Source organism: Piliocolobus tephrosceles, chromosome X (assembly GCF_002776525.5).
Source record: "Piliocolobus tephrosceles isolate RC106 chromosome X, ASM277652v3, whole genome shotgun sequence".
In the NCBI taxonomy this organism is placed as follows: Eukaryota; Metazoa; Chordata; class Mammalia; order Primates; family Cercopithecidae; genus Piliocolobus; species Piliocolobus tephrosceles.
In genome coordinates this window covers 80,393,139-80,420,959 of record NC_045455.1, presented here as the reverse complement: position 1 = coordinate 80,420,959, position 27,821 = coordinate 80,393,139, and the positions used below count along the sequence as shown (strand labels likewise).

General features: G+C 40.5%; 1 protein-coding gene across 6 annotated transcripts in view; it reads right to left on the bottom strand.

Annotated features, from left to right (window-relative positions):
* Positions 1–27,821, bottom strand: part of DCLK1 (doublecortin like kinase 1) — a 356,733-nt gene that overhangs the window by 30,172 nt on the left and 298,740 nt on the right. For all 6 annotated transcript variants that reach the window (XM_023208816.2, XM_023208817.2, XM_023208815.2 and 3 more), the window contains 5 exons: positions 23,474–23,620; positions 11,559–11,692; positions 9,752–9,829; positions 8,960–9,056; positions 6,458–6,538 (listed from right to left, as the gene is read on the bottom strand). In XM_023208816.2, the coding sequence (XP_023064584.1) occupies positions 6,458–6,538; positions 8,960–9,056; positions 9,752–9,829; positions 11,559–11,692; positions 23,474–23,620 (537 nt within the window). The remainder of the gene's footprint in view (positions 1–6,457; positions 6,539–8,959; positions 9,057–9,751; positions 9,830–11,558; positions 11,693–23,473; positions 23,621–27,821) is intronic.

Sequence of the window (27,821 nt, the reverse complement as noted above, 5' to 3'; positions counted from 1 at the left end):
GAGTTCCGCTCTTGTTGCCCAGGCTAGAGTGCAATGGCACGATCTTGGCTTACCGCAACCTCCGCTTCCCAGGTTCAAGCGATTCTCCTGCCTCAGACTCCCGAGTAGCTGGGATTATAGGCATGAGCCACCACACCCAGCTAATTTTGTATTTCTAGTAGAGACGGGGGTTTCTCCATGTTGGTGAGGCTGGTCTTGAACTCCTGACCTCAGGTGATCTGCCTGCCTTGGCCTCCCAAAGTGCTGGGATTACAGGTGTGAGCCACCGTGCCCAACCCTCAGTTTTCTAAATCAGTAAAATTGGCAGAATAATTTGATGTAAAACACAGACTCATAAAATTATAGCATCCTAGAGTATCAGAAGAATAACTCTGGGATAAGGTAGATGAACATTTTGAAAATAAAAATAGAATGACAGCAATATATTTAAAATATCACAATGATGATAATTGGATCCTAATTATATATAAGAACTTTTTTTTTCTGGAAATGTCAATTCTGTTTATGAAGTTATCATGAACCTACATTTTCTATCAATAAAGAATCATTTGTGGGGAAAGTGACTCAACCCTCTTTCCAATTCCTGGAAAGGTCAAGATATATTACTGCCTATTTTATTCTTATATTATAATAAATGTGCCTAAATCATATTGTTCTCCACTAGATGGGTAACAGGGTAAAGAAACGTAGCTGGGATAATTTCTGTTGGCATTTTGTAACTACATTAAACAAAGTAGCTGTGATGCTGGAGAAAGTAACAGAGCTGGTGACATACATTATTATCTATCTGGATCTGTGACACACAAACAGGATCATGTTTGGGGGTGACAGTCTTTCTTCCTTAATCAAGCTTCTCATTCACCAACATTAATGACAATTTGCATTTCCTCAGCACATAGCAATGGATGAAACAGTTGTCATCTGGCTCAGACTCAAATTCACCAAATATTTGCTAAGTATCTACAAGGTGCTAGGACTTAAGATTGCCCTGTCAGACTCTTCAGCTATATGATCCTTTTCCCATCCTTACCGCAAGTGGACAGGAGAATCCTATCTCCTCCATTTCATCGATAGGAAAACAGGTTCGAAGAAGAGAAAAGACTTGCCCAAGGTCACACAGGCGAGTGAGCTGATGCTCCCTCCACGAGTCGACATTCCTCTTCCAGACACGTGGCTGCTTACTGACGATGACTTTGTTCATGTGTCTCATTGGAACCATCCACAGAGAGGCCTTGCCCATGAGTCTTTCAACAACAGAGCAAAGGGCAAGAATATGGCGGAGCATGGCGGGATTCGGACCCAGGACGTGTGAAAAATAAAGGTGAGCTTGGAGGAATCTCTAGGCTTCCTTAGAGGAGTGAGGCTAAAACAGGTGACTTTTGTCAACTAGGTTTTTCTTTCTGCTTCCCTACGCTCTACTTTTGTGTAAGGTTGCCTTTTCTTTTTCTTTCTTTTCTTTTTTTTTTTTGTTTCTTTTTTTTTTTTTGTTTTTTTGAGACAGAGTCTCCCTCCGTCACCCAGGCTGGAGTGCAGTGGCTCGAACTTGGCTCACAGCAACCCCTGCCCCTAGGTTCGAGCGATCCTCATTCCTCAGCCTCCCCAGTAGCTGGGATTACAGGCACCCACCACCATGCTGGGCTGTTTTTTTTTTTTTTTTTAGTAGAGATGTGGCTTTACTATCTCTACTATGTGGCTGGTCTCAAACTGCTGGCCTCAAATGATCTACCTGCCACGGCCTCCCAGAGTGCTGGTGTTACAAGCATGAACCACTGCACCCAGCCAAGACTGCCTTTTCAATTCCAAGTATGCCAAGTAAAAAGGTCATGGCATAAGCAATGGAGAAAATTAGAACTAATGAGAGCAGAGGAAGAACTTTTTGACAACGTCCTTAGGGTTCACATAATTATTAGTACTTTTCTCCCCGCTTCTGTCCTTTGTGGTAATCAGATATAATTTGATTGCCAAACACTAAATGTCTTACTAAACAGATATTCTTTGAAATCTCTAATTTATTTATTTCATTTGCTTGGTCATTCATTTGCTGTACGTGGAGACGTCAACAAATACTAAATGCTCATTGTGAAAGCTTCCTTTTAACAGTTGATTATTTTCAGATGAAGAAAAAATCTGTTTTCTGATTTAGTTACTTCATAAAGATAATTTCAAAAGTTAAGCACTCAATCAAGACTTTAAAAAGCTTTTATTAAAACCAATTTTTTTTTTAGGATGGTCTGTTTTATTACAGAAAGGGTATTTTTTTTTTAGGTTTCGATCTCCTAGATGATTACTTAAATTCTCTCCTTTCTTTTAGAAAATGCCTTTAGGAAATCTGAGAGGAAAAACTGAAATGGACAGCAGAAGTCTAAGATCCAGAGGGAGCCATGGAACCTAATTATCAGCAAAGTGGTATCATGTGTAAAAATGTGCACAAAACCAGGTAGAGGAGGCAGAAAGTTACTGCTGAGACATGTATATATTGCCATCATGAGCAACCTATTTTTTCACTGGTAACAGCCAGAAGTCTTCTCCATTTTGTTTCTTTACCACAGTTGAGTTGGGATATTATTAATATAGGGCCATTTGGTCTGGAATCAGGAAGATTCATGCTGTTTCCAACAGCATTCCAGATCCCTCATGTATATAAACAAATTTGCTCACACTGACAAAGTTATCTTCTAGCAAACATGCACATTCTGCTGGAACTGACTGTCAGATATCTTCTTCCCAGTCTTCTCCAAGACTGAGCTCTGGCACCTCTTTCTCTGGGCTCTGGGAAGTCTCCCCACAGAGCAGACTGGGGTAGCCATTCTCACTACCCTGGAACTGTCTGGTTGTATCAGACGTTGTTCCTAGAGGGCAGGGCTGGCACACAGTGTCTCTCTAATAAAAATGTATCTAGAAATCTCTACAAATAATTTTTAAAAAAATTACTCAGTTGTGGTGGCGCACACCTGGGGTCCCAGCTACTTGGGAGGCTGAGGCTGGAGGATTGCCTGAGCCCAGGAGGTCGAGGCTGCCGTGAGCCATGATTGTGCCACTGCATTCCAGCCTGGGTGACAGAGTGAGACCCTGTCTCAAAAAAAAAGCAAAATTAAAATGATTATTTGTCATCTATGAATATCTTTCCTCTATGGCTCTTCAGGAGCCTTTTAAGGCCACATGTCAAATTCAGATTGTCTAGTTTCTTCTGTGTGGTTACCCTGTCTCAACTTTTCCAGAGCTAATACGCAATTTGACAATTTATGGATGGTAGGCTTTTATTTTTTTCTTTGAAATTTAAGGAAAAAGCTTATTGAAGATCTGAAAAACAATTCCTAAAAGATTGACTTTTCCGGAAAACTAGCTACACAATGCATTGCGTCCGTCATGTTAAAACATGCTTTAGACGCAAATACAAAAACCGTGAAACAAGCCACCATTCTTCAACAATTTGAGCAAAGATAAAATGCCTAAGTAACAACAAGGATGACTCACAAAGGATGGGCTCTTCAAGCATCATAAAAAAAAATAGTTGCACAAATAGATGAGTGTGTTCAGTTATATATACTGAATTGAACCATTGGCACTAGGAATCAGAGCATTTTGTCATACAGCATTAACACGTGGATCAGTCAGAACCAACTACTGCCACTCAGAGAGCCTACAGCTGGCTTGTGCCTCTTCCTCCCCACACAGCTAAGAAAAAGGTACCATGACCTGGGTAAGTGAGTTTGGAAAGGTTGCTGACTTGTACTAGCAATCATTACAATGATGACAATGTCCATATTATACCTACCTGTTTACAACATTACCACATTTTCATGTATAACAAAGGGTGGAGTAGATGTAATGTGGTGCATGGGACTTTAAAACACCTGGGCTGAAAGTGAGGATATCTGGCTGCAAATTCTGGCTCAACTGCAAGTTTGGCTAATTTGAGAAAATCACCCTGCATAGCCTTAGTCTCCTCATCTGTAAAATGGGTACAATAATCCCCATCTGGTTTATCTTGTAGGCTTGTTATGAGGCTCAAGTAAGATGCTTCCTAATCTTTTCAGTTTCATAGAAAAGGACAATTTTTGCTTAGCACCCTGGGGTGAATGCAGATGTTGTTGAGGCTGGAAGTGACCACTCCTGGATACTGGCTGTACAGCCCCACTGTCCCTAGGGCCATGGGGATTACTATTTTTCCATGTCTGTACATCAGTTAGAAAATTCTGCTATATGAGAAGCCTTAAAATAAACCTCAGTGCATAGTTCTACATGCTTATTTTCATGTCTATTCTCCTGTTATTTGTATAAAACCTCCCACTGGAGTGTGAAGAATCACATTCAGACATGTAGAATGCTGGAACCTAGACCTATGGCCATCAAGTGGCAGAACATGAATGAGATCCCAAGTTTTGTCACCCCATATGTAGTCACCTGACACGCTGACTGTGCTTTCAATCATGCCTTGACCTCAAGCTTTTGTTGTTTTGGAAAACAAAACAAAACAAATCACTCGACTACTCACCAAGGTGACAATTCAGAGAAATGGAACATTTTGTTGCCTTCAATGTACAGCCAGATGATCCAGTGCAGTAGGGAGGCTGATAAAATTTATATCAATGAGCTGACAATTTCATGATTGTCCGCCTCTATGACCATGTCCATATATATATTCAAGCCTATAGCTGTCTTCTATTCTGGCCATTAGACCTAATGATGGCACTTCCCCATCTGTCAGTGGGGATTACCATAGAAACTAGATTACAAAGTTATAATGTTGTTGGGAAGAACACAATCAGTACAAACACAATACAGTTAAGGTATATAAGATGCTTAAAATACTTCTGGCAGACTCTAGAAGTTAAGCATTCTATCAGTATTAACTATGAGCATTATTATTATTATTATTATTATTATTATTATTATTATTATTATTAGAGACAGAGTCTTGCTCTGTCACCCAGGCTTGAGTGCAATGGTGCAATCTCTATTCACTGCAGCCTCCGCCTCCTGGGTTCAAGTGATTCTACTGCCTCAGCTTCCCGAGTAGCTGGGATTACAGGCACATGACACCATGCCTAGCTATTTTTTGTTGTTGTTTTTTGTTTTTAACAGAGAGGGTTTAGCCATGTTGGCCAGGCTGGTCTCAAACTCCTAACCTCAAGTGATCTGCCCACCTTGGGCTCCCAAAGTACTGGGATTACAGGTGTGAGTCACTGTGCCCAGCCTATTATTATTATGTTTTGAGATGGAGTCTCGCTCTTTTGTCCAGGTTGGAGTACAGTGGCACAATCTCAGCTCACTGCAGCCTCCGCCTCCTGGGTTCAAGTTATTCTCATGCCTCAGGCTCCTGAGTAGCTGGGATTACAGGTGCGCACCGCCACACCCAGTTAATTTGTGTATTTTTAGTAGAGACGGGGTTTCACCATGTTGACCAGACCGGTCTCAAACTCCTAGCTTCAAGCGATCTGCCCACCTCAGCTTCCCAAAGTGCTGGGATTACAGGTGTGAGCCACTGCGCCCAGCCAACTATGAGTATTATTAATCAAAACTAATTTTACCCATCCGTTGTAGAGAAATACAAAGTTAAAAAATAATGACTGTGCTCTGGAGAATTCCTTCATAGTTAATGAAATATCGTTAGACCCTTGCACTCAAAGAACAGCCACAGAGGCAGCATCGGGCAGATTTTAGAAATGAAGGGCCTCCAATCTACTGTGTTAGACTCTACATTGTAACAGGATCTCCAGGTGATCTGTGAGCACATTCAAGTTTGAGAAGTGCTGTATTGGAGTAGCCCAAGCTGTATGCAGAAATCCTTAGGTCACTTGTACTTTTGGTAGGAATCAATCAAGCAAAAAGCAGGACTGACTCAGAAAGTCTGTTATGTCTTCTTGATGATTATTCAGCTCTAATCTGGACCTCAGAAAGCAGGTTGTGGGGTAGAAGATTGAGGCCACTGGCACCTCACCAGTTAGAAGGCAGTCTCATCAGAATAAAATGTAATGGATACATCAGATGCCCTCGTGGAACAAGTCTAAGATCCTGTAACTGTCTTGGCGCATATGAGGGGGAGGAACAAAATGAAACACAACACTTTTTTCTTTTTTTTCTTTTTAGATGTCATTCAGGTTGGAGTGCAGTGGCACGATCTTGGCTTACTACAACCTCTGGTTCCCAGGCTCAAGCAATCCTCCCACCTCAGCCTCCTAAGTAACTGGGACCACAGGCTTGCGCCACCATGCCCAGCTAATTTTTCATACTTTTTGGTAAAGATCAGGTTCTGCCATGTTGCCCAGGCTGTCCTCGAACTCCTGAGCTCAGGCGATCCACCCACCTTGGCCTCCCAAAGGCTGAAATTACAGGCTTGAGTCACTGCACCTGGCCCACAACACTTTCAAAAGGAGGCAAGAGCATTAGAAAATCTGCAACAGATTTTTAAAAGGAATATTAGGAGAGAACATAAGAAACGGTGCAAGTCACTTACATTAACCCAGGGATGTTCAAGGACTTGAACAGCAGAAAATCGCTGATCTACGTCGACCAACAGCATCATGGTAATGAGCTCCTGTGAAGGGGAACATTAGAGTCCATTTATCTGAAGTTAAGGTGAAACGCTGGATGTGTGCAAATGCAAGAGTTCTCTTTTAGTTTTGAAAAGCATTTGTAAAAGCTCTAAATGTTAAATACATCAACTCCACTTACCTATGGCTACTTATCACCTTCAAAAGTTACAAATGGTAAGCAGTTGGAATTATAAATACATAGCTTGTGGTTGAATAAAAATTAATATCAAAATCAATTTCATAAAAATGTTTGTAGAAAAGAAACAAATCATACAAGTTAAGGAATTAATATTCCTTTCTTTGTCTAGCATTTTGCACGTTAAAGACAAATTTATTAATTAGTTTAATATAGAAGTCACATTTAAAAAAACACTTTACTTAAAATTTCACTTTCGCAGCTGAAAGGAAAAACGAAATTTTCCCCTTAATTTCAAGACAGCATACTTAGGTTTGAAAGAAAGGAAGGAAGAAAGACATAGAATTGCCAACAGCTAGGTGGCAAGATAGAATTGATCCTTTAGTAGCTAAAGAATTCTAAAGAAATATGTTAAAATTGCTTCAACAATTTCCAGACAAATCAATACAAACAAAAACAGAACTATTAAGAGGTAAACAATTTTATCATCCTGAAATTAATGGAACTTCCTTATGAGCTCAAATGGACTTGGAACAGGAATGCTCTACTTGGGTCTTAACGATGAGTATGCTATGCAAGTGTCCACTTTGGATTAGAAGCTCCCATGTCACAAAATGGTTAGATACGCATTATCCAGTTCCTTACATACACAGGCTTTATAGTACCACTCGGGAAGCGGGTGATTTAATTTCATTGAAGGAGAGAGTTCACTCGGCCTTCTTCATTCACTTTCTAACTTGGACCAGAACTCTTGAAAGCATCTGCTGTGTGTAATGCCCTTTGCAGGTGCTAGGGAGGTATAGGAGATGGTCCTATTTGTCAGTAACTATGAACCCTCAGGTCATGCAGTGATGGCATGGGGAGCTGGACAGGTTCCTGAAGAGCCCCCAGTCCTGCAGCTGTATCGCCCCATCTCCTTTAGCCTGTGCTTTTCTCTGACACTCCCTTTCTGGCAGGTTCCTGGACAGTGGAAGAAAATGAGAGACTTGCACCCAATACACATCATTTTCTACACAAAGTGATCAAGTCTGAGGGGTTGGCTTTTAAAGGGAACTCACACTCAGGACAAGACAACAGCAAAGGCATACACATTGAGCCATCAGAAGATAGTTATTTCTCTAGATAATTATTGAGAACATTTTTCCCAAATTTTCAAACATTTAAGTTAGCACTTGGAGACATAATATACATTTTAAAAAGAGCAATGAGAAGGTTTTCCTTTTTCTCCTCAAAGTCTACAGACATCTCAATGTAAGATTTTTATAGCCTTCTTAGAGGTTGATTGATTATAAATATTATTTAATGTGGTAAAATATACATAAAATTTACCACCTTAACCATTTTTAAGTGCACAGTTCACTGACATTCGGTACATTCACATTGTTGTGCGACCATCACCTTCATTTGTGTTAAGGACTGATCTTTTAGTTTCATGGGATAAAAACCATGAATCTTGTGTTTTTCTCCCCCTCTGCCTGTAAATCCTGGCTATTATTCAAGGTTCAACTTAAATCATAGCTTCCCCATAAAGTCCTTCTTGATGATTTCAACCTACATTGAGGTTGCATTTTCTTCCCTCTGATTGATTAATTGATGGATTCATTCCTATACTTGTTCATTTATTCAATATATATTGAGCACTAGTATACTGGTCATACTTTAGGCAGTGACGGTACAGCAATGGACAAAATAGAAAAAAAATCCTTGCCTTCACAGAATTTGCATTCTACTGGAGAGTGTGGAAACTGACTAGATAAAGAAGATATGCCTACCTATTTATATCTATCTTTTTTGGGTAGAGAGATAGGTAGTTAGACGGTATACCAGAAGGACACACAGGTGTAAGTGTTCTGAAGAAAAATGAAACAGACAAGTAGGATATAGCAAGTCAGGTAAGGTTTAAGAGATGCAATTGGAACCAGGATGGTCTGGGAAGGCTTCACTGAGAAATTAAGTCAGTAAGTCAAGAGCTGAGAGAGGTGAAACCGTAGGCCATATAGAAATCTGAGCTGGGCTCAAGCCTGGCCAGGGTAGGGCACAGCAAGAGGCTATAGCAATGTCACTGGAATGACCCCTGAGAGAGATGGAGGCAGCAGATAGTCATCTGTTTGGGGACAGATGACTTGATGACTGTAAGATCTCGGAAAATGTAGCAATTACAACTACAATGTGTACAAGAAACATACTTATGATGTCATTAGTTTCTTTGCACACAGTGATTTGGAATAAATAATTCTGTGAAGACACACAGTATGATATAGGGAAGAGGAAGGCACTGGAAACCTACCTTTGCAGAATCGGAAACATTATCCCAGTATGGAGAAGGAAAGTCCACTTGCCCCATCAAAATCTGATCAAAAAGCACTTCCTGGTCATCACCACTTCTGTTTAGGTGAACGACAACAAGGAAAAACAGCACTAAGATATCAACTCAGTGTACGTCTTTTCAGTCTTAGGCGCTGGAGCCCTTGCTTTCCCCCATAAATGTATAAAAATGTGTATTTTTAAACAATTGAAAAAAGTCAATGTGGAACTGCTTTGGTAAATTAAGAAAGAGTTTTTGGGCCAGGTGCGGCAGCTCACACCTGTATTCCCAGCATTTCGGGAGGCCGAGGCAGGTGGATCACTTGAGGTCAGGAGTTAAAGACCAGCCTGGCCAACATGGTGAAACCCCACCTCCACTAAAAATACAAAAAGTAACTGGGTGTGGTGGCATGTGCCTGTGATTCCAGCTAATCAGGAGGCTGAGGCAGGAGAACTGCTTGAACCCAGGAGGCGGAGGTTGCAGTGAGCTGAGACTGCGCCACCGCACTCCAGACTGAGCAAAAGAGAGACTGTCTCAAAACCAAAGAAAAAAAAAAAAAGAAAGAAAGAATGAGTTTTTAATGATATGGGGAAGAAATATGGAAGGCATACAAATTAGCATGCACGACGTAACAGGGAAAAAATAACAGGGATTGCAAGTAAGTTCTTGTGCTCTTTTCCTGCCTCAGGCTCCTTTGTGCAAGAAGGGCTAATGGATCATTCAGAGAATAGAGAAATGCTTTGTCGGCGTTGAATAAAAGATGGTTGCCCATACCCACGGAATGGAGGGAAACCACACAGCAGGATATAAGTGATTACACCAGCTGCCCAGATGTCCACCTTGAGGCCGTATCTGGAAAAATAAGGGATGTTAGAGTTAGGAGAGTCAGGCGTGGACAAATTATGCAGCTTGGTAAAATCAATGACTTTCCTCCTCCAAGCCAAAAATAAAACCAAACAAAATAACAATCCCAACAACAAACACTAAACTAAAACCCACCACCTAAACAGAGTTCAAGAAAAAAGTTTAAAAAATAAGAATTTAAAAAAAGACCAAAGTGTAGGAATAAAAAAATCAAAGGAAGGCATGAATGGACTTATACGTAAATATCAATAAATGAAGAGTGTCAGCAAAAAGGTTTATTACAGTAATAACAATTCTGAGATAACGATGCACCCTTGAGATAAACTCCCTCACTTTAGGAATAATAATTATTTCTAGAAAGTCTTCCAATTTATAGAGCACTGACATACATGATCATACTTTGTTTTCCTAGCAACTCTGTAGGTTGGACAAGGCAAGTATTGCTTATTGCACAGAAGAGAAAACAGGTTCAGACGAGTGAGTAATTTTGCTTAAGATCACACAGTTAGTGTCAGAGCTGGTCTCCAATACGGTCTTCAAGACCCACCACTTCCTCCCAGCAGCAGGCAGAGTATGTCCCAGTAGAAAGTGCAGCTGTGCCCCAGGCAGCCCCACCTGAGGGAGGTCAGACAAGGCTATGGATGTGGGCTCCCACCTCATTCAAATTTGCCAAGTAGCAAAGTCCTCACTCCCTCATATCTCACCTCAGGAATTTCCCTATTGGGATTCCCTTGTCATCTATTTGGTTTTTCTGCCCTTGTGGTCTATGGTACAACCAAAAACCAAAACAAAACAAAACAAAATCCCAAAAAACTATCTCCAGCTGGTAACAGGGGAGAGCGCCACCTAGATTCCCAGCTGTGGACTGAAACTGCTAACGAGAAGAAAAAGTAGGGCTGCCTCCCCTCGGCGCCCCACCTCCCTATTCCTTCTGCTTAAGAATGACACCTCAGAGTCTGGTAAGAAATAGGGCTTCTTACCAAAGGAGTCTTTGACTCAGGCTGACCTGAGTTCAAATCCTGACTCAGCCACTAAAACTAATCATGAGCTTACACGGTATCTAACCCATTAGAGTATCAATTTATTGAAATGCAAAATGGGAATCGTACCATCTACTGGAAGAGTAAAAAGTAAAGGAGTTTCAGGCCTGGCATATTGTGGGGCCTTAGTAAGGAATAGGCTACCCTGCCCTTCTCCCCACATTCATCTGATTCTGCACACAGAAACCAGGAAATTCCCAATGGTCCCTGATGCCTAAGGGTGTTTGTACTCCACAGAAAATCAATGGATCCCCAAGAGGTCCCAAATGGGACCTGGACTGGAGGATAAGGGCGGCGGAGAGAAATAACCGCAGGAGACTGTAATCACCGCACACGGCAGTGTCTGTTTCTTTTATCTCCAAATGAGAGTTAATTACCATCACTGTGTGTTTCTGTTAGTCTGAACATTTTTTACTCTGGGGTTAATAACTTCTGTTCTACCTTTAACAAAGACCAAATGGAAGCCGTAAGATTGCAGTAATTGACAAAACAGATCGGGAAAACAGAGAAAACGGCTCCCACTGTAAATGTTAAAGAATAAAATAAAATTTAAAAAGAGTGAAAGAAACCTGATAGCTAATTATGTCTGGTAGGGCACAGCAGAACTATTGTTCCTGTTCTCGAAGCCGGCTAGTTCTTTTGCAAGCACAGCACTTAAACATAGGAGAAGCATATACCCAGTCTCTGCAATGATTTCTGGAGCCACGTATGTGGGGGTGCCACAGACTGTGTACAGGGGGCCGTCTACAATGGTGGCCAGTCCAAAGTCACCCAGCTTCAGTGATTTGCTGCCATCTTGGTGCTCATACACCTAAAACAAAGGTAAAAAGCACAATCGTCTGAAAACCAAGAGCTCAATAGTAATTTCTTGAAGAAATGAGGAACACTGTGTTTAAATTTAGTGTATAGAAGGTAAAAAATAAATTAGGCAATTATGCAAGAATGGATATACATACAACATATCTTACTTCCTTTAGATTACTGCAAAACTGGAAACATGGTGGACACCTAGCAAATGGAAATTGGTTAAATAAATTATAGTACATTCATACAACAAAAGGTTACATGACCTTAAAATGGCGATATGAGTTTATAGTTATTGAATTATGTTTGGGAAATGAACAGAGTAGTTTTCAGATTGGTTTTTATAAAACGTCCATTAAAGAAAAAAAAAAAAATACATACAAGAAAAAAAGAAAAAGTCTGAAAGAACACAGTGTGGTCGTATCTGTCTCTTGGTGGTAGGATTGTAGGTTTTCTTAATCCTTTTGTTTATCTGTATTTGAGATTGTCTATAATTAAAACTGATTTGCATAATAAAATGAAGTATAGAAAGTCACTAGTGCAGTGTCTTCGATTTATGAAAATAATCTCTTTGTTTCAATATATTAAGAAAACTTGCGGGGCACAGTGGCTCACGCCTGTAATCCCAACACTTTGGGAGGCCAAGGCGCGTGGATCACCTGAGGTCAGGAGTTCAAGACCAGACTGGCCAACATGGTGAAACCCTGTCTCTACTAAAAATACAAAAATTAGCTGGGCGTGGTGGCGGGCACCTGTAATCTCAGCTACTCGGGAGGCTGAGGCAAGAGAATCGCTTGAACCCGGGAGGCGGAGGTTGCAGTGAACTGAGATCAAGCCATTGCACTCCAGCTTGGGCAACAAGAGCAAAACTCTGTCTGGAAAAAAAAAAAGAAACTTTAAAAATTCAATTCTTTAGTAACTGAATACAAAAAAACTATACTTATAGAAAAATACTTTATTTTCAGTGCCCCGTATTTTCAACATGATCTATTTACATTTCTTAAATTAATAATTGAAAGAGATATTAACATTTCATTTCACCTGTGGCAATTTGGAAAGATTTATCAGGTGCAGAGTCAGCATCCTGTCCAGGTTTCCCTTATTAAGGCAATAAAAATCTTCTCTCCTTCACCCAACAAATCAATAAAAGGATGCGTGTGACTGTAGGCAAGTATTTATACTCCTTTAATTCCAGCCACGATCAAAACAAATGGAGCTGCTCTAAAAAGTATCCCAAATAACTTATTTTATTTCAACGAAAAGATGAAAGGGCATTCAGAATCCTAATTCAGTGCCTTCTGTTGGAATGAATAAGATTAAGAAAAGAAAACCACAGTAAAAGGCTAGGAATTCCAGCAAGGGCAATCTTTTGGAGAAGCCTCAAGGAAGCAGCCAAGTTTTCCATGTACATCAAAATACTTGATCCAACAAGTATTTTGAGGCTTGCATATTCTCCTGTTCTCACTCTGTGATCATCTGTTACTTGCTGCGGTAGTCTGAATCTCTTGCACAGCAAGGCGCATCTCCACACATCAGGGGCACCGCTACTGTTCACACGCCATGTCTGCCTTCCTTTGGAAAAAGTAGATTAACTTTGCATTTCACTGCAACATAAAGTGCAGATGTTTGGCCAGCAAAGCTGCAATATCAGCAATGATCATTTGGATCCAACAGTTTTGGCAGAAGCAGGCAGTCAAATCCTCCTATCTGGAGAGACCGTGTCTTTTCTGAGCAAAAATATTCTTTTACGTTTTCTCCATACTCATAGCATGGAGTCTTATTCCCAGGAGCTGTTGATCAGGATCGAGTTTGGGCTGCCCTCTGGCAGGTATCTGAAGGCTTGTGAGGTCACCTGTGCTTGGGTTGTTAGGGCAAAAACAGCCATATGTCCCTCACAGATGTGGCTTTGTCCAGCTGTCATCTGGGATGGACATTTTCTTCCTTAGTTAAGGAAGCAGCTGTCCAGCCTTGGTCACTTAGAGTTAAGTTAAAAACTTTGAGGCTTCACAGCTGCGAAACACAACATCGGCCCCAGCCTAACTGTTCTTAGGCAAAAAAAAAACCCTAAGTTGTAGTCTTACCATGTCACCCATTCTGGTCATCCAAATGACAAGCAAATGTTTTTCATGAAAAGAAATCTGAGATGGAAATATCTAGTAGATGGTCTAGATGATTTCCGAGGCAGAGCAGAATTGTTTACTTCCTTAATTCCATGTTGTTAACAATCACCTTTCTAAAATGCAAAATAATCTCTTGCTTTGATGTTCTGCTAGGTCCAAACATTCATTCAGTGTGCTTCGTGAGGTGATGCAGATTATGATTTATTCCACCCCCTTGATGTAGGAATTTTGTAGCTTTTTTCTTAAACACAGTGTCTATATCACGTAACTGTATTCAAAAGTTTGACAAAAGCAGATGTTGGTGGATAGGGTCATAAGTCCCATTTTAGTTCTAAATATGACCTCGTACTTCTCCTACATGTAGGAAAAGTTTTCTTTTCGAACATCTACGTTTTAAAAGAAATTCTATCTAACATAAATCCATAGACCAATTATATTTAATATGAATGAACAATATAGTTCAAAGTTTCAATAACTAAGAAAAAAATCACTAAAAACCTTCCTTAAAATAAAGAAAATGAGTACTAATAAAAAAGTATTATTAAAAGTAATATAGGTCTACAAAAACCAAAACCATTAAAATACATAGAACCATAATTGTGATGTTCTTTTTATTCCCTATACAGCTGTCTTTTAATCACTTGCACAGTGCCCCCCACTTTTTTTTTTTTTTTTTTTTTTTTTTTTTTTTGCTTTAAAAACCACATAGCAGGATTTTCGTGAACATAAAGAGGTTCAAGGGATGCTTAGGAGAGAAAATGAGAGTATAAAGACAAAAGCCAATTCCATGTAATTGAAACCATATCTAGACACAAGTACATTCGAAATGCTGCAACAAAATGTTTTTGCAGGTGAATAAAGGTCCAGTCCTCTAGCTTGGAATTCTGTTTAACTTACTGTCAGGCAGGGCAGGAAACAAAGTCACTCTGGTTTTTTCTCTGTCAACACTTTGGGAGAAGGATGGAGAAGAATATACTTCAGTGTTTCTTCTCCAATGGGAGAGCCCTTCCCTCAATGGTTTAAGAAGCCCCCTCAAAACTGGAGCTCTTCATTAGCACCTGCTGCAGCCTAAGCTACGTGCACCCTTATCTCTTACCGAGCCAGTTACAGAGGGGCATGACTAAGGCCATTTGAAAATGTAATTAAACCTTTGTTTAAAAATCACAGATTGCTAAATACATCCATTTAAAGCCCGCACATGCGCACACAAGCGCATACACACACATCCTCACAAAACCATCTCCAGAAAGTATTATTCCAAATGGCAGCCATAAATTCACTTTGAACTAAATTTTTAATTAAAAGTTAGAAATCAGAAAGGCTTCTAACACGTTCACATTGAAAATGCCAAATCCTTGGCTTAGACTACTCTCTGGATTGACTTGTTACTTGGCGTTCCCCCTTATTCTGACCATCTTTCAGAAAGGGCATGAGCAGGCTGCAAGCGCAGGCTTGGACAGGCTGGTCCAGCTAGTGGAGCTCTGGTGTAAGAACTTTTTGCCATAACTGTATTTTAAAGCCTCTATAAAACGTGACCCACACGTGAAGCGGAGTACATTAATTGTCAGTCAAGGAGTATTCACAACATGAGGTATGATTTCATGTTCATCCCTGGTCCTTTAAGTGCTATAGATGTTCCCCCGCATTCTAAACACTGAAGGGCTATTAAAGGGGCAGGGATTAGTGCAAATCACCCAGTATGTAGTGCTTTCACTGTTTTAACTAAGCAATAAAACTGTGTAATTGTACAACACTAATTGAATGCAGCTACACATAATTGTGGGCTGCCATATGTATCCTATTACCATAAAGACTGTCAGTATTTTGTAAGCTACTCTTGTGATCATTGCAGATGGCTACAGTCAGAGAAGTTGTTCTCTAGGGTTTATTATATGGCTATAAAGACATCCTATGATTTGACAGACTAAATGTGTTAAATGGCAACAATTATGAAAAAGCTTCCAATTAAAAGCTGAAGGCATGACCAACCAAGAACGGATATAACGAAAGGTCAGGTATGTAGATTTTGGGGCACACTGGTATTTTGCACAGGATTGTTTTTGAAAGAAGGGTTTTATTTTTATTTTTATTTTTTTGTTTGTTTATTTGGGGTTTTGCACGAGCTGCGACTTACCGAACAGTAGATCTTTAGGCATATGCTTGATTTCCCTTGGATGGGAAACTGAGACCATTTGGAAAAGTTATTTGAAAAAATAAAACATTTAATATACCGTCATAAAATGCAGCCGGTGACCATAAAATCATATGAAAACTCACAGATAACCTGAACCCAGTCAAAAGGTTTCTGAGATTCCCATCATATGGCACTAAAAGCTGACTAATGTAACAGATGTGTTGGAACAAACATAATTCTCAATGTTTCCATGAATCCAAGGGTAACCCTGATGAAACATTGGCTAATGAATTATTAGTAACCACTGAAAACTATTTCACAGAGGAGCCCAGTAGGTACTAAAAATTATTTCACCAAATAGAATTGAACAAAAGTGGCATGAAATTGACAAAGCCATGAAAAAAGGTCAATTTACTTTTTAACATACATGGTATCCCTTTAAGAAGACATTGATTTTCCTTCAGCTACGGTATATGGCCTTTATGATGCTTTCTGAGGAAAATGGATTAAATTTAAATCTTTAACCTTTAAGAAATGAAATATAACAACATTTAAGCAGGGAGTCATTTTGTAGAATTATGGCCCACGTACTTTTGCATTAAATTTCCTGGAAAAACATAATAAAAGAATGCTATAGCTACATGTAAAATATTTATGAAATCAAAAATTAAATGAAATAATAAAAACAATGAATGTTGCGCAGATGTCAGAAAGGAGTAATTCAGAAGAGAGGTAAAATTCAGAAGAGAAGGAAAAAGTAAAATTGGTCTTCGATAATACACTGGAGATATCTGGCAAGATGGAGAAGTGAACGGAAACGCCAGGAAACCTGATTCTCACCCTCAATTTAAAATAGTCATGAAACTATCTTAAAAGGAGTTCTATGCAGCTGCAGCGAGATACACAAAACACGCACATTCCAGATTCTGTCAGGATTTTGCCAAAACTGTGGGAACTCAATGCCATTGCAATTTTAAAAAATGTTATTACATTTCTGTCACACAGTTATTATCCAGTATATCATAGTAGGAAAATGATCACTATAGAGGAAAAGGAACTAAACTCACCCATAATCTTGACACTCATAAACAAACACTGTTGAGATTTTGGGACATGGACTTCCAGGGCTTTTTTTCTCTCTTTCCTATCCTTCTTTTTCCATTGAACAACATATCCTGAATGTTTTTCCGAAGTGAATCGCATATATCTATACAATTACTCTCAGTGGCTGCTGGATATTCCATTATATGGATGCACCATATTAGTAATCCCAACAGCTACTGTTACCACTGTCATTTATTGCACACACAGGACATACCAGGTATTGTGATGAAGACTTTGTGTGCATTTTGGCCCATTTGGTCTTCACCACAGCCCTATTAATCTAGCACTTTTACTCATATTTTGCAGATGAGGAAATTGAGATTCGCAGATGTAAAGTAATTTACCCAATGTTACACAGCAAATAAGTGGCAGTGCTAGAACTTAAACTCAGATATGTCTGAGTCCAAGAGTCTAACCAGCATGTCCTAACACTATTGGTGGTCTAACCACCATTGTGCCACTATTTAATTCATCAGTGCCCTGAGATAAGTTATCTCCATATATGTTGTTTGGGTTTTGTTGTCTTTGTTTTTCCCCATACTGCAAAACCCTGACATGAACATCTCTCTGGATAGCTACATATCCAGTTTCTTCCTCTTAGGTTACATTTCTGGAAGTAGAATTACTTGGTCACGAGGCACACGTGTTACTGAAGGTTTCGGTTATATATTACCAAATTGAGTCTCTGACAGGTTCCGTCAAGTGACTCTCCCACCAACACATATGAGATAACTGTTATCCTCTTAACTTTGCCATCATTGTATGCTATTTTTAATTTTTGCTAGTCTGATAAGGCTATGTCATTTTAGAAAGAAATGAGTGTCATCTCTTAATGACAGCAAAACGGAGCAGTGAAGTAGACAAACACAGACCCACCAAGGTGACACAAGGTGAAAATCAATGTCTTCTTAAAGGAATATCTTTTCCTTCCTGTCCTCAACTCCCTGATGAAATCACAGGTCTTTGAACAAGAGCCCCCTGTAAACACTTAGTACAGTAACTGGCCAATTAGGGTACTAAATAATGCTTTGGGAAAATGTTGTGTCTTCTATTTTCCCTCAACTTTCATGAAGATTCAGAGACTAGAATTTTTTTTCTAAACACCTCCCCCCAAAAAAGGATCATTCAGTTGCTGCCTGGACACTTACAATGACAACAAGCTACCAGTAATAAAGGACATTTAAATTTCAAAGAAATTACAGTATTAAAAACTTTTTCTAAAGTTAACCCTAAATCTCTTGCCCACTAATATCTTCTCTTTAATTTTAGTTCCGTGCTGTCCAATACAGTACAAGAAAGTTATCCCATCTTCCATGTGGCAGCCTCTCCTCTATTTGACGAGAACCACCATGCCTCAAGTGGTGCATCCCTTCTCTGGGTCAACCCCAGGCCCAGACAGAACGTGTTCAAATTATTACCATAAGGGGTAACATGGTAAGCTGAGCCAAGGACTCTCTTGACTCTTTCAGGGAAAGAAGTCTAAGGGCATATGAATATTTTTAGCAGTCTTGTCATACTGAGATTCACACTGAAAGAACAGCCTTCTCCAGGTCAACTAATAGCCTTTGGACCTGCAGTCAGGCCAAGTATTCCATTATTGTTTCTGTAATTGCCAATAACACAACTACACCAAAACTAACTTAGTCTCTAGGGATTTATGTTTATCTCTTGTTTAATTTCTTCTTACCAATTTTGAACCTTTATAGAGCCAAAAATATTTTTGGATCTCACTTCTGTCGTTGGTATAATTCATTTTCATTTGGAATCACTGATACTGATGAGTAGGGCAGGATTGGTACCAGACTCACAGAAGATCACTGGCTCCCTCCCTTTGGGTAACCTCCAATCCATTAGTCAATACACTCTGAGGGCTCAAGTTCTGTGTTATTGTCCATGACCTTAGACCCATTCTCTCTGTGGACTCATCTTGTCCAACAGTGCAGTTAGCTATCCCATCACCAAATGGATTTATTTGAGGAATTAAGAGTCATGGGATTAAGGTGAAGGAAATATGTTATCTTGTGAGCATGGAATTGAAAACTAGGAAGAGCTGGAGCACAACCTGTCATTGTCACTTTGGTGGAACAGGACTAGCTTATTGCTAGATATAATCCACTGTGTGAAAACAAGGGCCATGAGTTGCATGTGTCATTTTGATGGGCAGCTGGGAGCAGGCACAAACACTTGAACACAGAGTTTCTATCCAAGGAGAGGCAGTTTTTCTCCTAGAGGCTCTTGGGGACTTTGGGAGGGAAAAGATTTTTGAATGTTTATATTTGAAGAAAATGACTATGCTTGGTTCTGGAATCTAATAAAAACTAGTGATGTGAGCTATAGTTTTGTTAGTAAAGATTTAATTTTCATAAGGAGGAGGCACCTGTGTACACATTTTTGAAAGACCTGCCCAGGTCCTTGGAAGAAACACTAGCTGCTAATGATGGTTTTTGTTGCTGAGGGTACAAGCTTGCCATCTAGTGGTGACTTGTGTAAACTGAAGGTATTATTATTATTATTATTATTTTTAATTAAGCAAAAAGTTCCTTCAGTCATGAACTATCATGGCATACATACACACATACACACATCCACGCATACATACACAGTGGTCCCATGCCTAAGCCCATCTGGGGAAGCAACATGTTTTCTCCCACTGCTCAGTGAAGTTTATCCTGAGGCCAGTGTGAGAACTCCGTCTGACAGGCCAGTTGGGAATGTTTTGGGCTTGCCAGGCGGCTCTGTCCTCTGTTTAAAGAAGTATCACTCAATCACTCACTCACTCATTCCGCTCATCCACTTTGACGTCCACCTGTCCATACAATTATTAAGTACAAGGCATGACAACAAGTGAAGCAACAAGGACCATATAAAATCATGGGCATGATCAATTTAGGGGGAAAAACTTTAGTTAAATACAATAATAAATTAATAAGGGGTATTTTTCGTTGGGTCGGTACCTAGTTTTCACCTAAAATGTGGCTGGAAACATTCCTGAAAGTCAAATCATATTTTCTCATCAAAATACTTCAACCTGATCAAACACTAGAGTTAAATAAATCATTCATACAATCAATATAGGTCCTTAAGGCCAAGCTACATTTTTATGCTGTTCTATAAGAATTAAAAATAAAAAAACGCTAAAAGTTCTATATACACAATTATACTACATACAATGAAATCTATAGCTGAATTAGATATGTATTAAAAATACTTTGCTAGTTATAACAAATATTAACCTAACACTTAGCTAACAGAAATCTTATTGTCAGTCTTACAATTTAGAAGGGTTTTATAAGCCTTTTAATAAAGTAGTAAAACAAAGTATGCTGTGAAGTCTTTTTATATATTTGGTAAGTTTCCCTATCATAAGTAAATGGATGCCAGATCTTTACATTAACTTTATTATAACATTTTCCAAAGATAGTCTATAGCTTTACATTTGCCATGAGGTGGCAAATCCATGCATGGTTGAATAGTAAAATTTCTAAAGCAATATTTAAAAAAAGGGTTAAAAAGTGATTTTCACTACATACAACATTATCGTTAGACCGTTTTATTTTTAGGAATAATTTAATTTCACTTTTAATTACAAAGAAAGGGGAAATTTTAAAAAGGAAATTAATAGTTATGTGTTATCTCTTTATTTCATCAAATCCCCTTAAAGAAGGCTTGAAGGAGGTACCTTCCTCAAGGTCATAAGACCAATCAGTGGAAGAGTGAACCACTTGGTTTTGAACTTTTGTCCGTCTGACTATAAATCCTGGGTGTGTGAGGGTCTACCTTCTGTGATAGATCTGTTATTTCCACAACTCTCCACTGAATGTGAAATCAACAGTCGTCTCCTGTGCAATTAGTGACGTCATCCTAGTTTTGTTAAACCAGGACAGAATAAGTTGTGTTAAGTTTTGCTAAACTTATTTGAACTCTTTTATCCTGTAATAGATTTATACCTACAAAATTCACCAACCCCTAATCCCTACAGTCAGAAATCACTGTAATGGATAATAAAATCTCTTTAGTTTTTCATATAGATATTTTAAACCTATATTATAAAGGACTGCAATTGCTTCTCTATATAGTTCAGCTTCTTAAATTAGAAGAGAAAGGACAAAGAAAGGAGAGAACTTTTTTTTCTTTTATGGTAATTTAAAGTAAAATATGTTTGAATCAGCATAATACGTTAGAAGTATCCCGTAAATTGTAATTTTAGTAAAAGTGCACTCCTGTGTAATCACTTATGGCATTTACAGAAATAGATAACACTTCAGAGAGGAGTAAGGGAACAATGGGTACACAAAACTGAGCAGCAAAAGCAAAACGGAAAGGAAATGAAACTTTAATTTTCCATCGCTGAAGTTTGGGAGCTTAGAGAAGTTTTTAAACAAAGGCCCAGTTGTAAGTCCGTTCCCATGAGACAATCCTAAACAATTCAAGACACAGGAAAAATGAGTGCAGATGAGAGAAAATTGCTGCAGTTGATGGAGGCAACTATGCAGAAGAGAATGTTTAGGCTACCGTGGAGATGAGGAATTTAAGGTGCAATTAAGTCAGGGCTCAGTCACTTGACCTGGGCTGCCTTTTATTAGCCAGTAGCTACAAGATTACCAGCGTCATTGCAATGAACTAATTGTGTGCGTATTTATTTCTTGAATGCCTATCTTTTCCGCTTCAGTGTCAACTTCACGAAGACACGTGTCTCTCTTGTTCCCTGGCACAGTACCTGACACAGCAAGTACTCAGTACCTCTCCTTAACGCAGAGCTTACTGTAGTGTAGTGGTAAGAACTAAGGCTCTGGAAGTCAGAATTAGGTTGAGACCTTGACTCTTCTACTTAAGAACTATTCCAACTGTGGGCAGGTCATTTAACTTCTAAGTACCCATGTTCCCTACCTATGAAATGACACAGTAATAGAACTGACCCTGTATGGTAGCTGCGAGGATGAAATGAGATAATGACCATAAAGACGTTAGCACAGGGCCAAGTACATAGATGGTTCTCCGTCATCGCAGATCTTACTAGCTTTTATTTGTGTCATGGGAGTTGGGTGGCTCATGTGCTCTTAGACTTGAGTGTGTATGCAGGTTACCTGGGGGAGCTGGCTGCCACGTGGATTTCTGCAAGCTGTCTTCAGTCACCAGATTCTGATTTGGTAGGGCTGCATCCAGGCCCAGAAATTTGCATTTTTAGCAGGCATCTGGGAATAATTCTGATTCAGGGAGTCTTTAGACCACCCTGGAGAAACACTACTTTACAAAGAGAATCCTCTTTACCCAGATTTCTGAAGAGATGGGCAAAGTAACAGAAGTCATATATTATACATGATGCTCAAGGGTGGATAATGAAAGTAAAAGAAGAACTAGCATCACTGGGAAAACACATATATATATGCACAGTATATAGAAATGAAATATATTTCATTAAAATTCCAGCCTGAAGAGCCAGCAACATTTACATTACTCCCATATTTCCCAGGGAAGTGCCGCATACTTAGTCTCTACCTCTTCTTTTTCCTCTGCATTTCCCTTAATAACTGGGTGAGGAAGGACCCCCATTTGCTTTTGTGGAGATCTCTCAGTTTCCACAGGGATGTGGAGTACGTGAAAAGCAAAGCAAATCGTGTAAAGTAGGGGGAAGGATGTCTTTGTTTTTAAAAATTAGTCTTTTTCGAAATTGTTTTTATGCTAAGGGGCTAGAGTCTTAAAAACCCATTATAATTCTTTTTCTTTTAGGTTTGGGATCATATTATTGAGCTGTAAAGTTGGGAGACTCAGAAAAAGTCTAAAAGGGCTTCCTTTTTTCCCCCAAGTAAAACCTTCTTTTTTCTTTTCTTTTCTCTTTTCTTTTCTTCCTTTTCTCTCTCACTTTCTTTCAAGACAGGGTCTCACTCTGTCACCCAGGCTAGAGTGCAGTAGTGTGACCACAGCTCACTGCAGCCTTGACCTCCTGGCCTCAAGCAATCCTCCCACCTCAGCCTCCTGAGAAGCTGGGACTACAGGCACACACTACAATAATCTCTGGCTAATTAAAAAATTTTTTCTTTTTTTGTAGAGATGGGGGTCTCACTATGTTGCCCCAACTGGCAAGTAAAAACTTTCTAACATAAAAGCGCCTGAGATAAATGACATCTGTGTCTGTGTAACTTGTTACTATCTTGTCCTAGCCCGAGGTATTCAATACAGCCCTACCCTTTATGAGTTCAGTTACCATTCTTGTGCCTGGTTTTCATTTGCTAACAAATCAGGTGTTTTTAAGGGTGCATTAACTCATCTAGATCAACCTAAAAGGCTAGTTTCCAACTAGATTCTGAAGGCTAATTGGCAATTAACCTTTCAGGTAATTTTTTAAAAAAAGAAAGAAAAGAAAAAAGAAATATTCATATTCATTTATGAGTTCTTGGAACTCAGGATGCCCTGTAGTTGGAATTCCTCTTACCAGCAGGTTCTCTGGCTTGATATCACGGTGGACGATGTTCAGACTATGCAGGTATTTGATGGCGCTGGCTAGGTTGTACAGCATCCCACTGGCGTCCCTCTCAGTGTATTTGTTAGTGGAAGTAATGGCATCAAAAAGGTCTCCCCCCTGAGAAGGGAACAGAAGGTGGAGCAGCACATTAACAGATGGGCCAGTGGTGTCACCTGCTGAGGCCACTCACAAACCACAAAGGACAGAAAGAATGGATGTGGAATCTTTGGGTTCCTAAGGGCTTTTCCTGCCATTTCCCTCTCAAAGGCCCGAAGGCTGAACGGTAATTTCTCCACCCACGACAAAAGCCAGCGGCATTTCCCCCAGAGCTCAAAGACAGGGGCAGGGTGAGGATTCTCCACCAGACACACGGCCATTTCCACAGCTCCCAGTTAGGGGAGGAGGAGATGCAGCTGGATCCCCAGGGCAGAGGCCTGTGACACATGAAGATCCCAGTGGCACGTGCTACCTGCCTCACATTGACTGCCAGCCAGAGTTCAAATTCGTAATCCTTAACCTCCTCCAGTAAGGAACAGGTAACACTGCAAACTGCATACTGAAAATGTTCTACTGCCTAGTGAAATTATTAAGACGCACACACACACACACACACACACACACAGACACAATCCCCTTCATACGCTACATTTAGCTCTTTGGGAGTGGGCGTAGTGTTTTCTTTTTCAATATTGTGCTTCTTTGTAAGGAACAAAGAAAAGGACTAGAAACTGTCATTTCAAAGATGAGCCAGATAAAAGAGGGAGGAAGAGAGGGGAAATCTCAAAGAAAGTTTTCTAGGACTGTTATTCATCTGAACTTTTGTTTCCCTTGTTCCTTTTAAAATATATTGCTTTTTGGTAAAATGCAATGATTTTTAAGCTTCAACCTAAGTACCATTTATTCAAAACCCTTTCAGAGAATTGGGGTCTGGTTTACTATCAGTATGTGCATCATTCTTGCCTACAGTGCACCAAACTGCTACGCACCGCAAGCAACTGTGATCATCTGTTACCTGATGTGCTAAGGAACTCAGTTTTTCCTTTTTAAATAGCTAAAGCAAAAGATAGTCCCTGTAGGCTGATGATTTTCAAATCTGCCTCTTGGGCCTGGGCCCTCTGCACCCCTGTATAGTCTCCACTCTGGAGGCTTCTCTCACTATCCCCAAAGCTGCAACGGTTCTCAAGCTAAGCACACAGATTTTTTTTTTTTTTTCAAAACGAATAGTTTTTACAACTTTCTGCTTCTCTCAAAGGTAAGGCTGCTACACACAGGTTTTCGGGTTGTCTCTGTACCACTTGAGGAGGCGGGACAGTCACCATGCTCTATGTGAACAGCACCCTGGAGTTCCACCACAGGGCATGTGTAGCTGTATATGGAGACCCTGCAAAGATTCCACCAGTCCCAGTTACCTGGGCTCCTGGCATCTTGTAATGTCCCTTTTTATAAGAGACAAAGTCTTGCTTTGTCACCCAGGCTGGAGTGCAGTGACACAATCACGGCTCACTGCACTCAGATTCCTGGACTCAAGTGATCCTCCTGTCTCAGCCTCCAGAGTAGCTGGAACCACAGGAGCAGGCCATCATGCCCGGCTAATTATTATTATTTTTTTTTGTAGAGATGGGGCTTCGTTTTGTTGCCCAGGCCGGTCTCCAACTCCTGACCTCAAGTGATCCTCCTGCCTTGGCCCCCCAAAAGTGCTGGGATTACAGGCGTGCATCTGGCTCCTTTCTTCTTTGTCCTTAACAACGCAGTCAACAGGTCTTATCGGTCCTCTCTTGGACACGTTTCTCCTTCGCAGCCATCTGGGCCTTGCTACTCTGCCAAACGCTCCTGTTGCCTCATCCCTGGGTTGTTGTCATGTGGTCTCACAATCCGCTCGGCTTCCCTCCGTGAGTTCTTTATCCAAAGCATCCTGCACACCGACTGCTACCTTCCCACACATGATGTCACTATTTTCTTTCTTTCTTCAAGAAATCACCATTCTTTTCCCACAGCGAGGAGGAGGCTTTCTGTGTTCTGCCCCAACCTTCATTCCACCCTGTTTAATTTCCTCTCTTGCCACTACTTAAAACAGTGACCCTCATGCTCCAGGATATTTCTTCCCTAGCCATCCGAACAGGCCAAGATCTCTGTCCTCAAGCCTGTCCTCATGACAGCCCCCTTCCTGAAGTGTCCTGTCCCCTCCCCTTCAGTTTTCTAATTCCCGTTGCTCTCTCAGGGCCCAGCTGCAGGCCCAGTTCCTCCGCAAGGCCTGCCTTCCTCTGAACACATAGGCAGCCTGCATGTGCACCGCCTCTGGCAGGCAGAAGGCTAAAGTCCTGCGCCTGACCAGTATGGAATTTCATGCTGATCCACTGCCTTCCAAAACAGGAGCCTTGTTTGTCTAAGAGCTTCAGGCATTCTTTGGCACATCACTGGGCCCTGACGGTTTGAGAAGCACACCCCACCCACATGTCTCAGTGGAAAAGTCCTGGGAGCCTTTCAAGTCAAGCCTGGGGCTGGCCTTCACTTCCCTGGGAAGCTTCTCGAGCTGCCCTCAGGGCATTCTGGGGGAGATTAAATCGAAGGGCATGATCTTGCAGCACAATTGAGAGTCCCAGTGCTGGGCTACGGAGACCTTCTATGGCCTTTTTAGGGTATCTTGGTGATGCAGAGAGAATTCACAAAGGCAGTTAAGTGTAACGAGGACCTTAACAGAGTCACCTAACCAAGCACACGATTGAGAGTCAGACTAAGATTTCTTACAAAATTCCCCACTCAGAGTGCCTGAGCCTTTGCCATCTTGAAATTTCATTTAGTCTCAGCACTCCAAAAATCAGCCAACAGTGGGGGTAAGGCAATAATAACAGGGGGATATTCAAATTCTAACAGCACACAGAAGGGCAACAGAATTGCTTGAAGTTGGTAGTCTAAAAATTAACATTGTTGGAAAAAGTCTCCTTGGTACTAGGGAAAGTATAATTTACAATGTTGGTAAAAAGATAATTTGATAATAAAGCACCAACAGGAAAATCTTCATATTTTTTCTTTATTCAAATGAAATCAACTTATCTTTTTCTTTTTTTTTTTTTTTTTGAGACAGAGTTTCGCTCTTTTTGCCCAGGTTGGAGTGCAATGGCGCGATCTCGGCTCACTGTAACCTCTGCTTCCCGGGTTCAAGAGACTCTCCTGCCTCAGCCCCCCAAGTAGCTGGGATTACAGGTGCCCATCACCACGCCCAACTAATTTTTTGTATTTTTAGTAGAGATGGGGTTTCACCACGTTGGCCAGGCTAGTCTGGATCTCTTGACTTCGTGATCTGCCTGCCTCGGCCTCCCAAAGTGCTGGGATTACAGGCGTGAGCCACCATGCCAGGCCGACTTTTCTTTATTGGATTATCAGTTTAATGTTTTTACCTCCCTCAGCCTCAAACATGACGATAACCTTGTTACTACGAAAAGGCTCCCATTCTTTGAAAGAAACAAGTCCTAATTTGAAGTAGACTAAAAATAGGTTTCAGCTATAAATACAAATAATCACTGTGTTAAAGAAAATGCCAATATGTCTAAGGTGAAGCAACTCTGAACAACAAAAACTTAAAGACCCTAGAATGAACATTTATCATATCATCACAGATTAGCTTACTAAATGCTTTCCTTGTCTTGAATTTTTAAGAGAAAACCTCACATTCAAGTCAGCAGTGATTCCAAACATGCCCTGGGAGCCTGAGGCGCCCCCTGGCGGTGCTCACAGCTGATGCAGAAGGCGGTGCAACAGTCTCCAACTAAGGTAGGCATTACTTAAACCTTCAGCTCGGGCCGGGTGCTGTGGCTCATGTCTGTAATCCCAGCACTTTGGGAGGCAGGCGGATCACGAGGTCAGGAGATCCAGACCATCCTGGCTAACACGGTGAAACCCCATCTCTACTAGAAATACAAAAAAAGTAGCTGGGCGTGGTGGCAGGAGCCTGTAGTCCCTGCTACTTGGGAGGCTGAGGCAGGAGAATGGCGTGAACCCGGGAGGTGGAGCTTGCAGTGAGCCGAGATTGCACCATTGCACTCCAGCCTGGGCGACAGAGTGAGACTCTGTCTCAAAAAAAAAAAAAACCCCTTCAATTTGATGAATATACTAGAAAAGACTTGAGAACACAACAGCTTCATGAAAATGAAGCATGACATTTTTTAAAACTTCTAATTCCTGAAAGTGTCAAATGTATGGAAGGAGAGTAAGAGACTTTTCATCTCCATTCAACCACCATCAATTGGCTAGCCCCATAGTCTCTGTTTTCATAGAATAAGAAGGTAATATTATGTGACAGGATGAGATGACGACATTCACT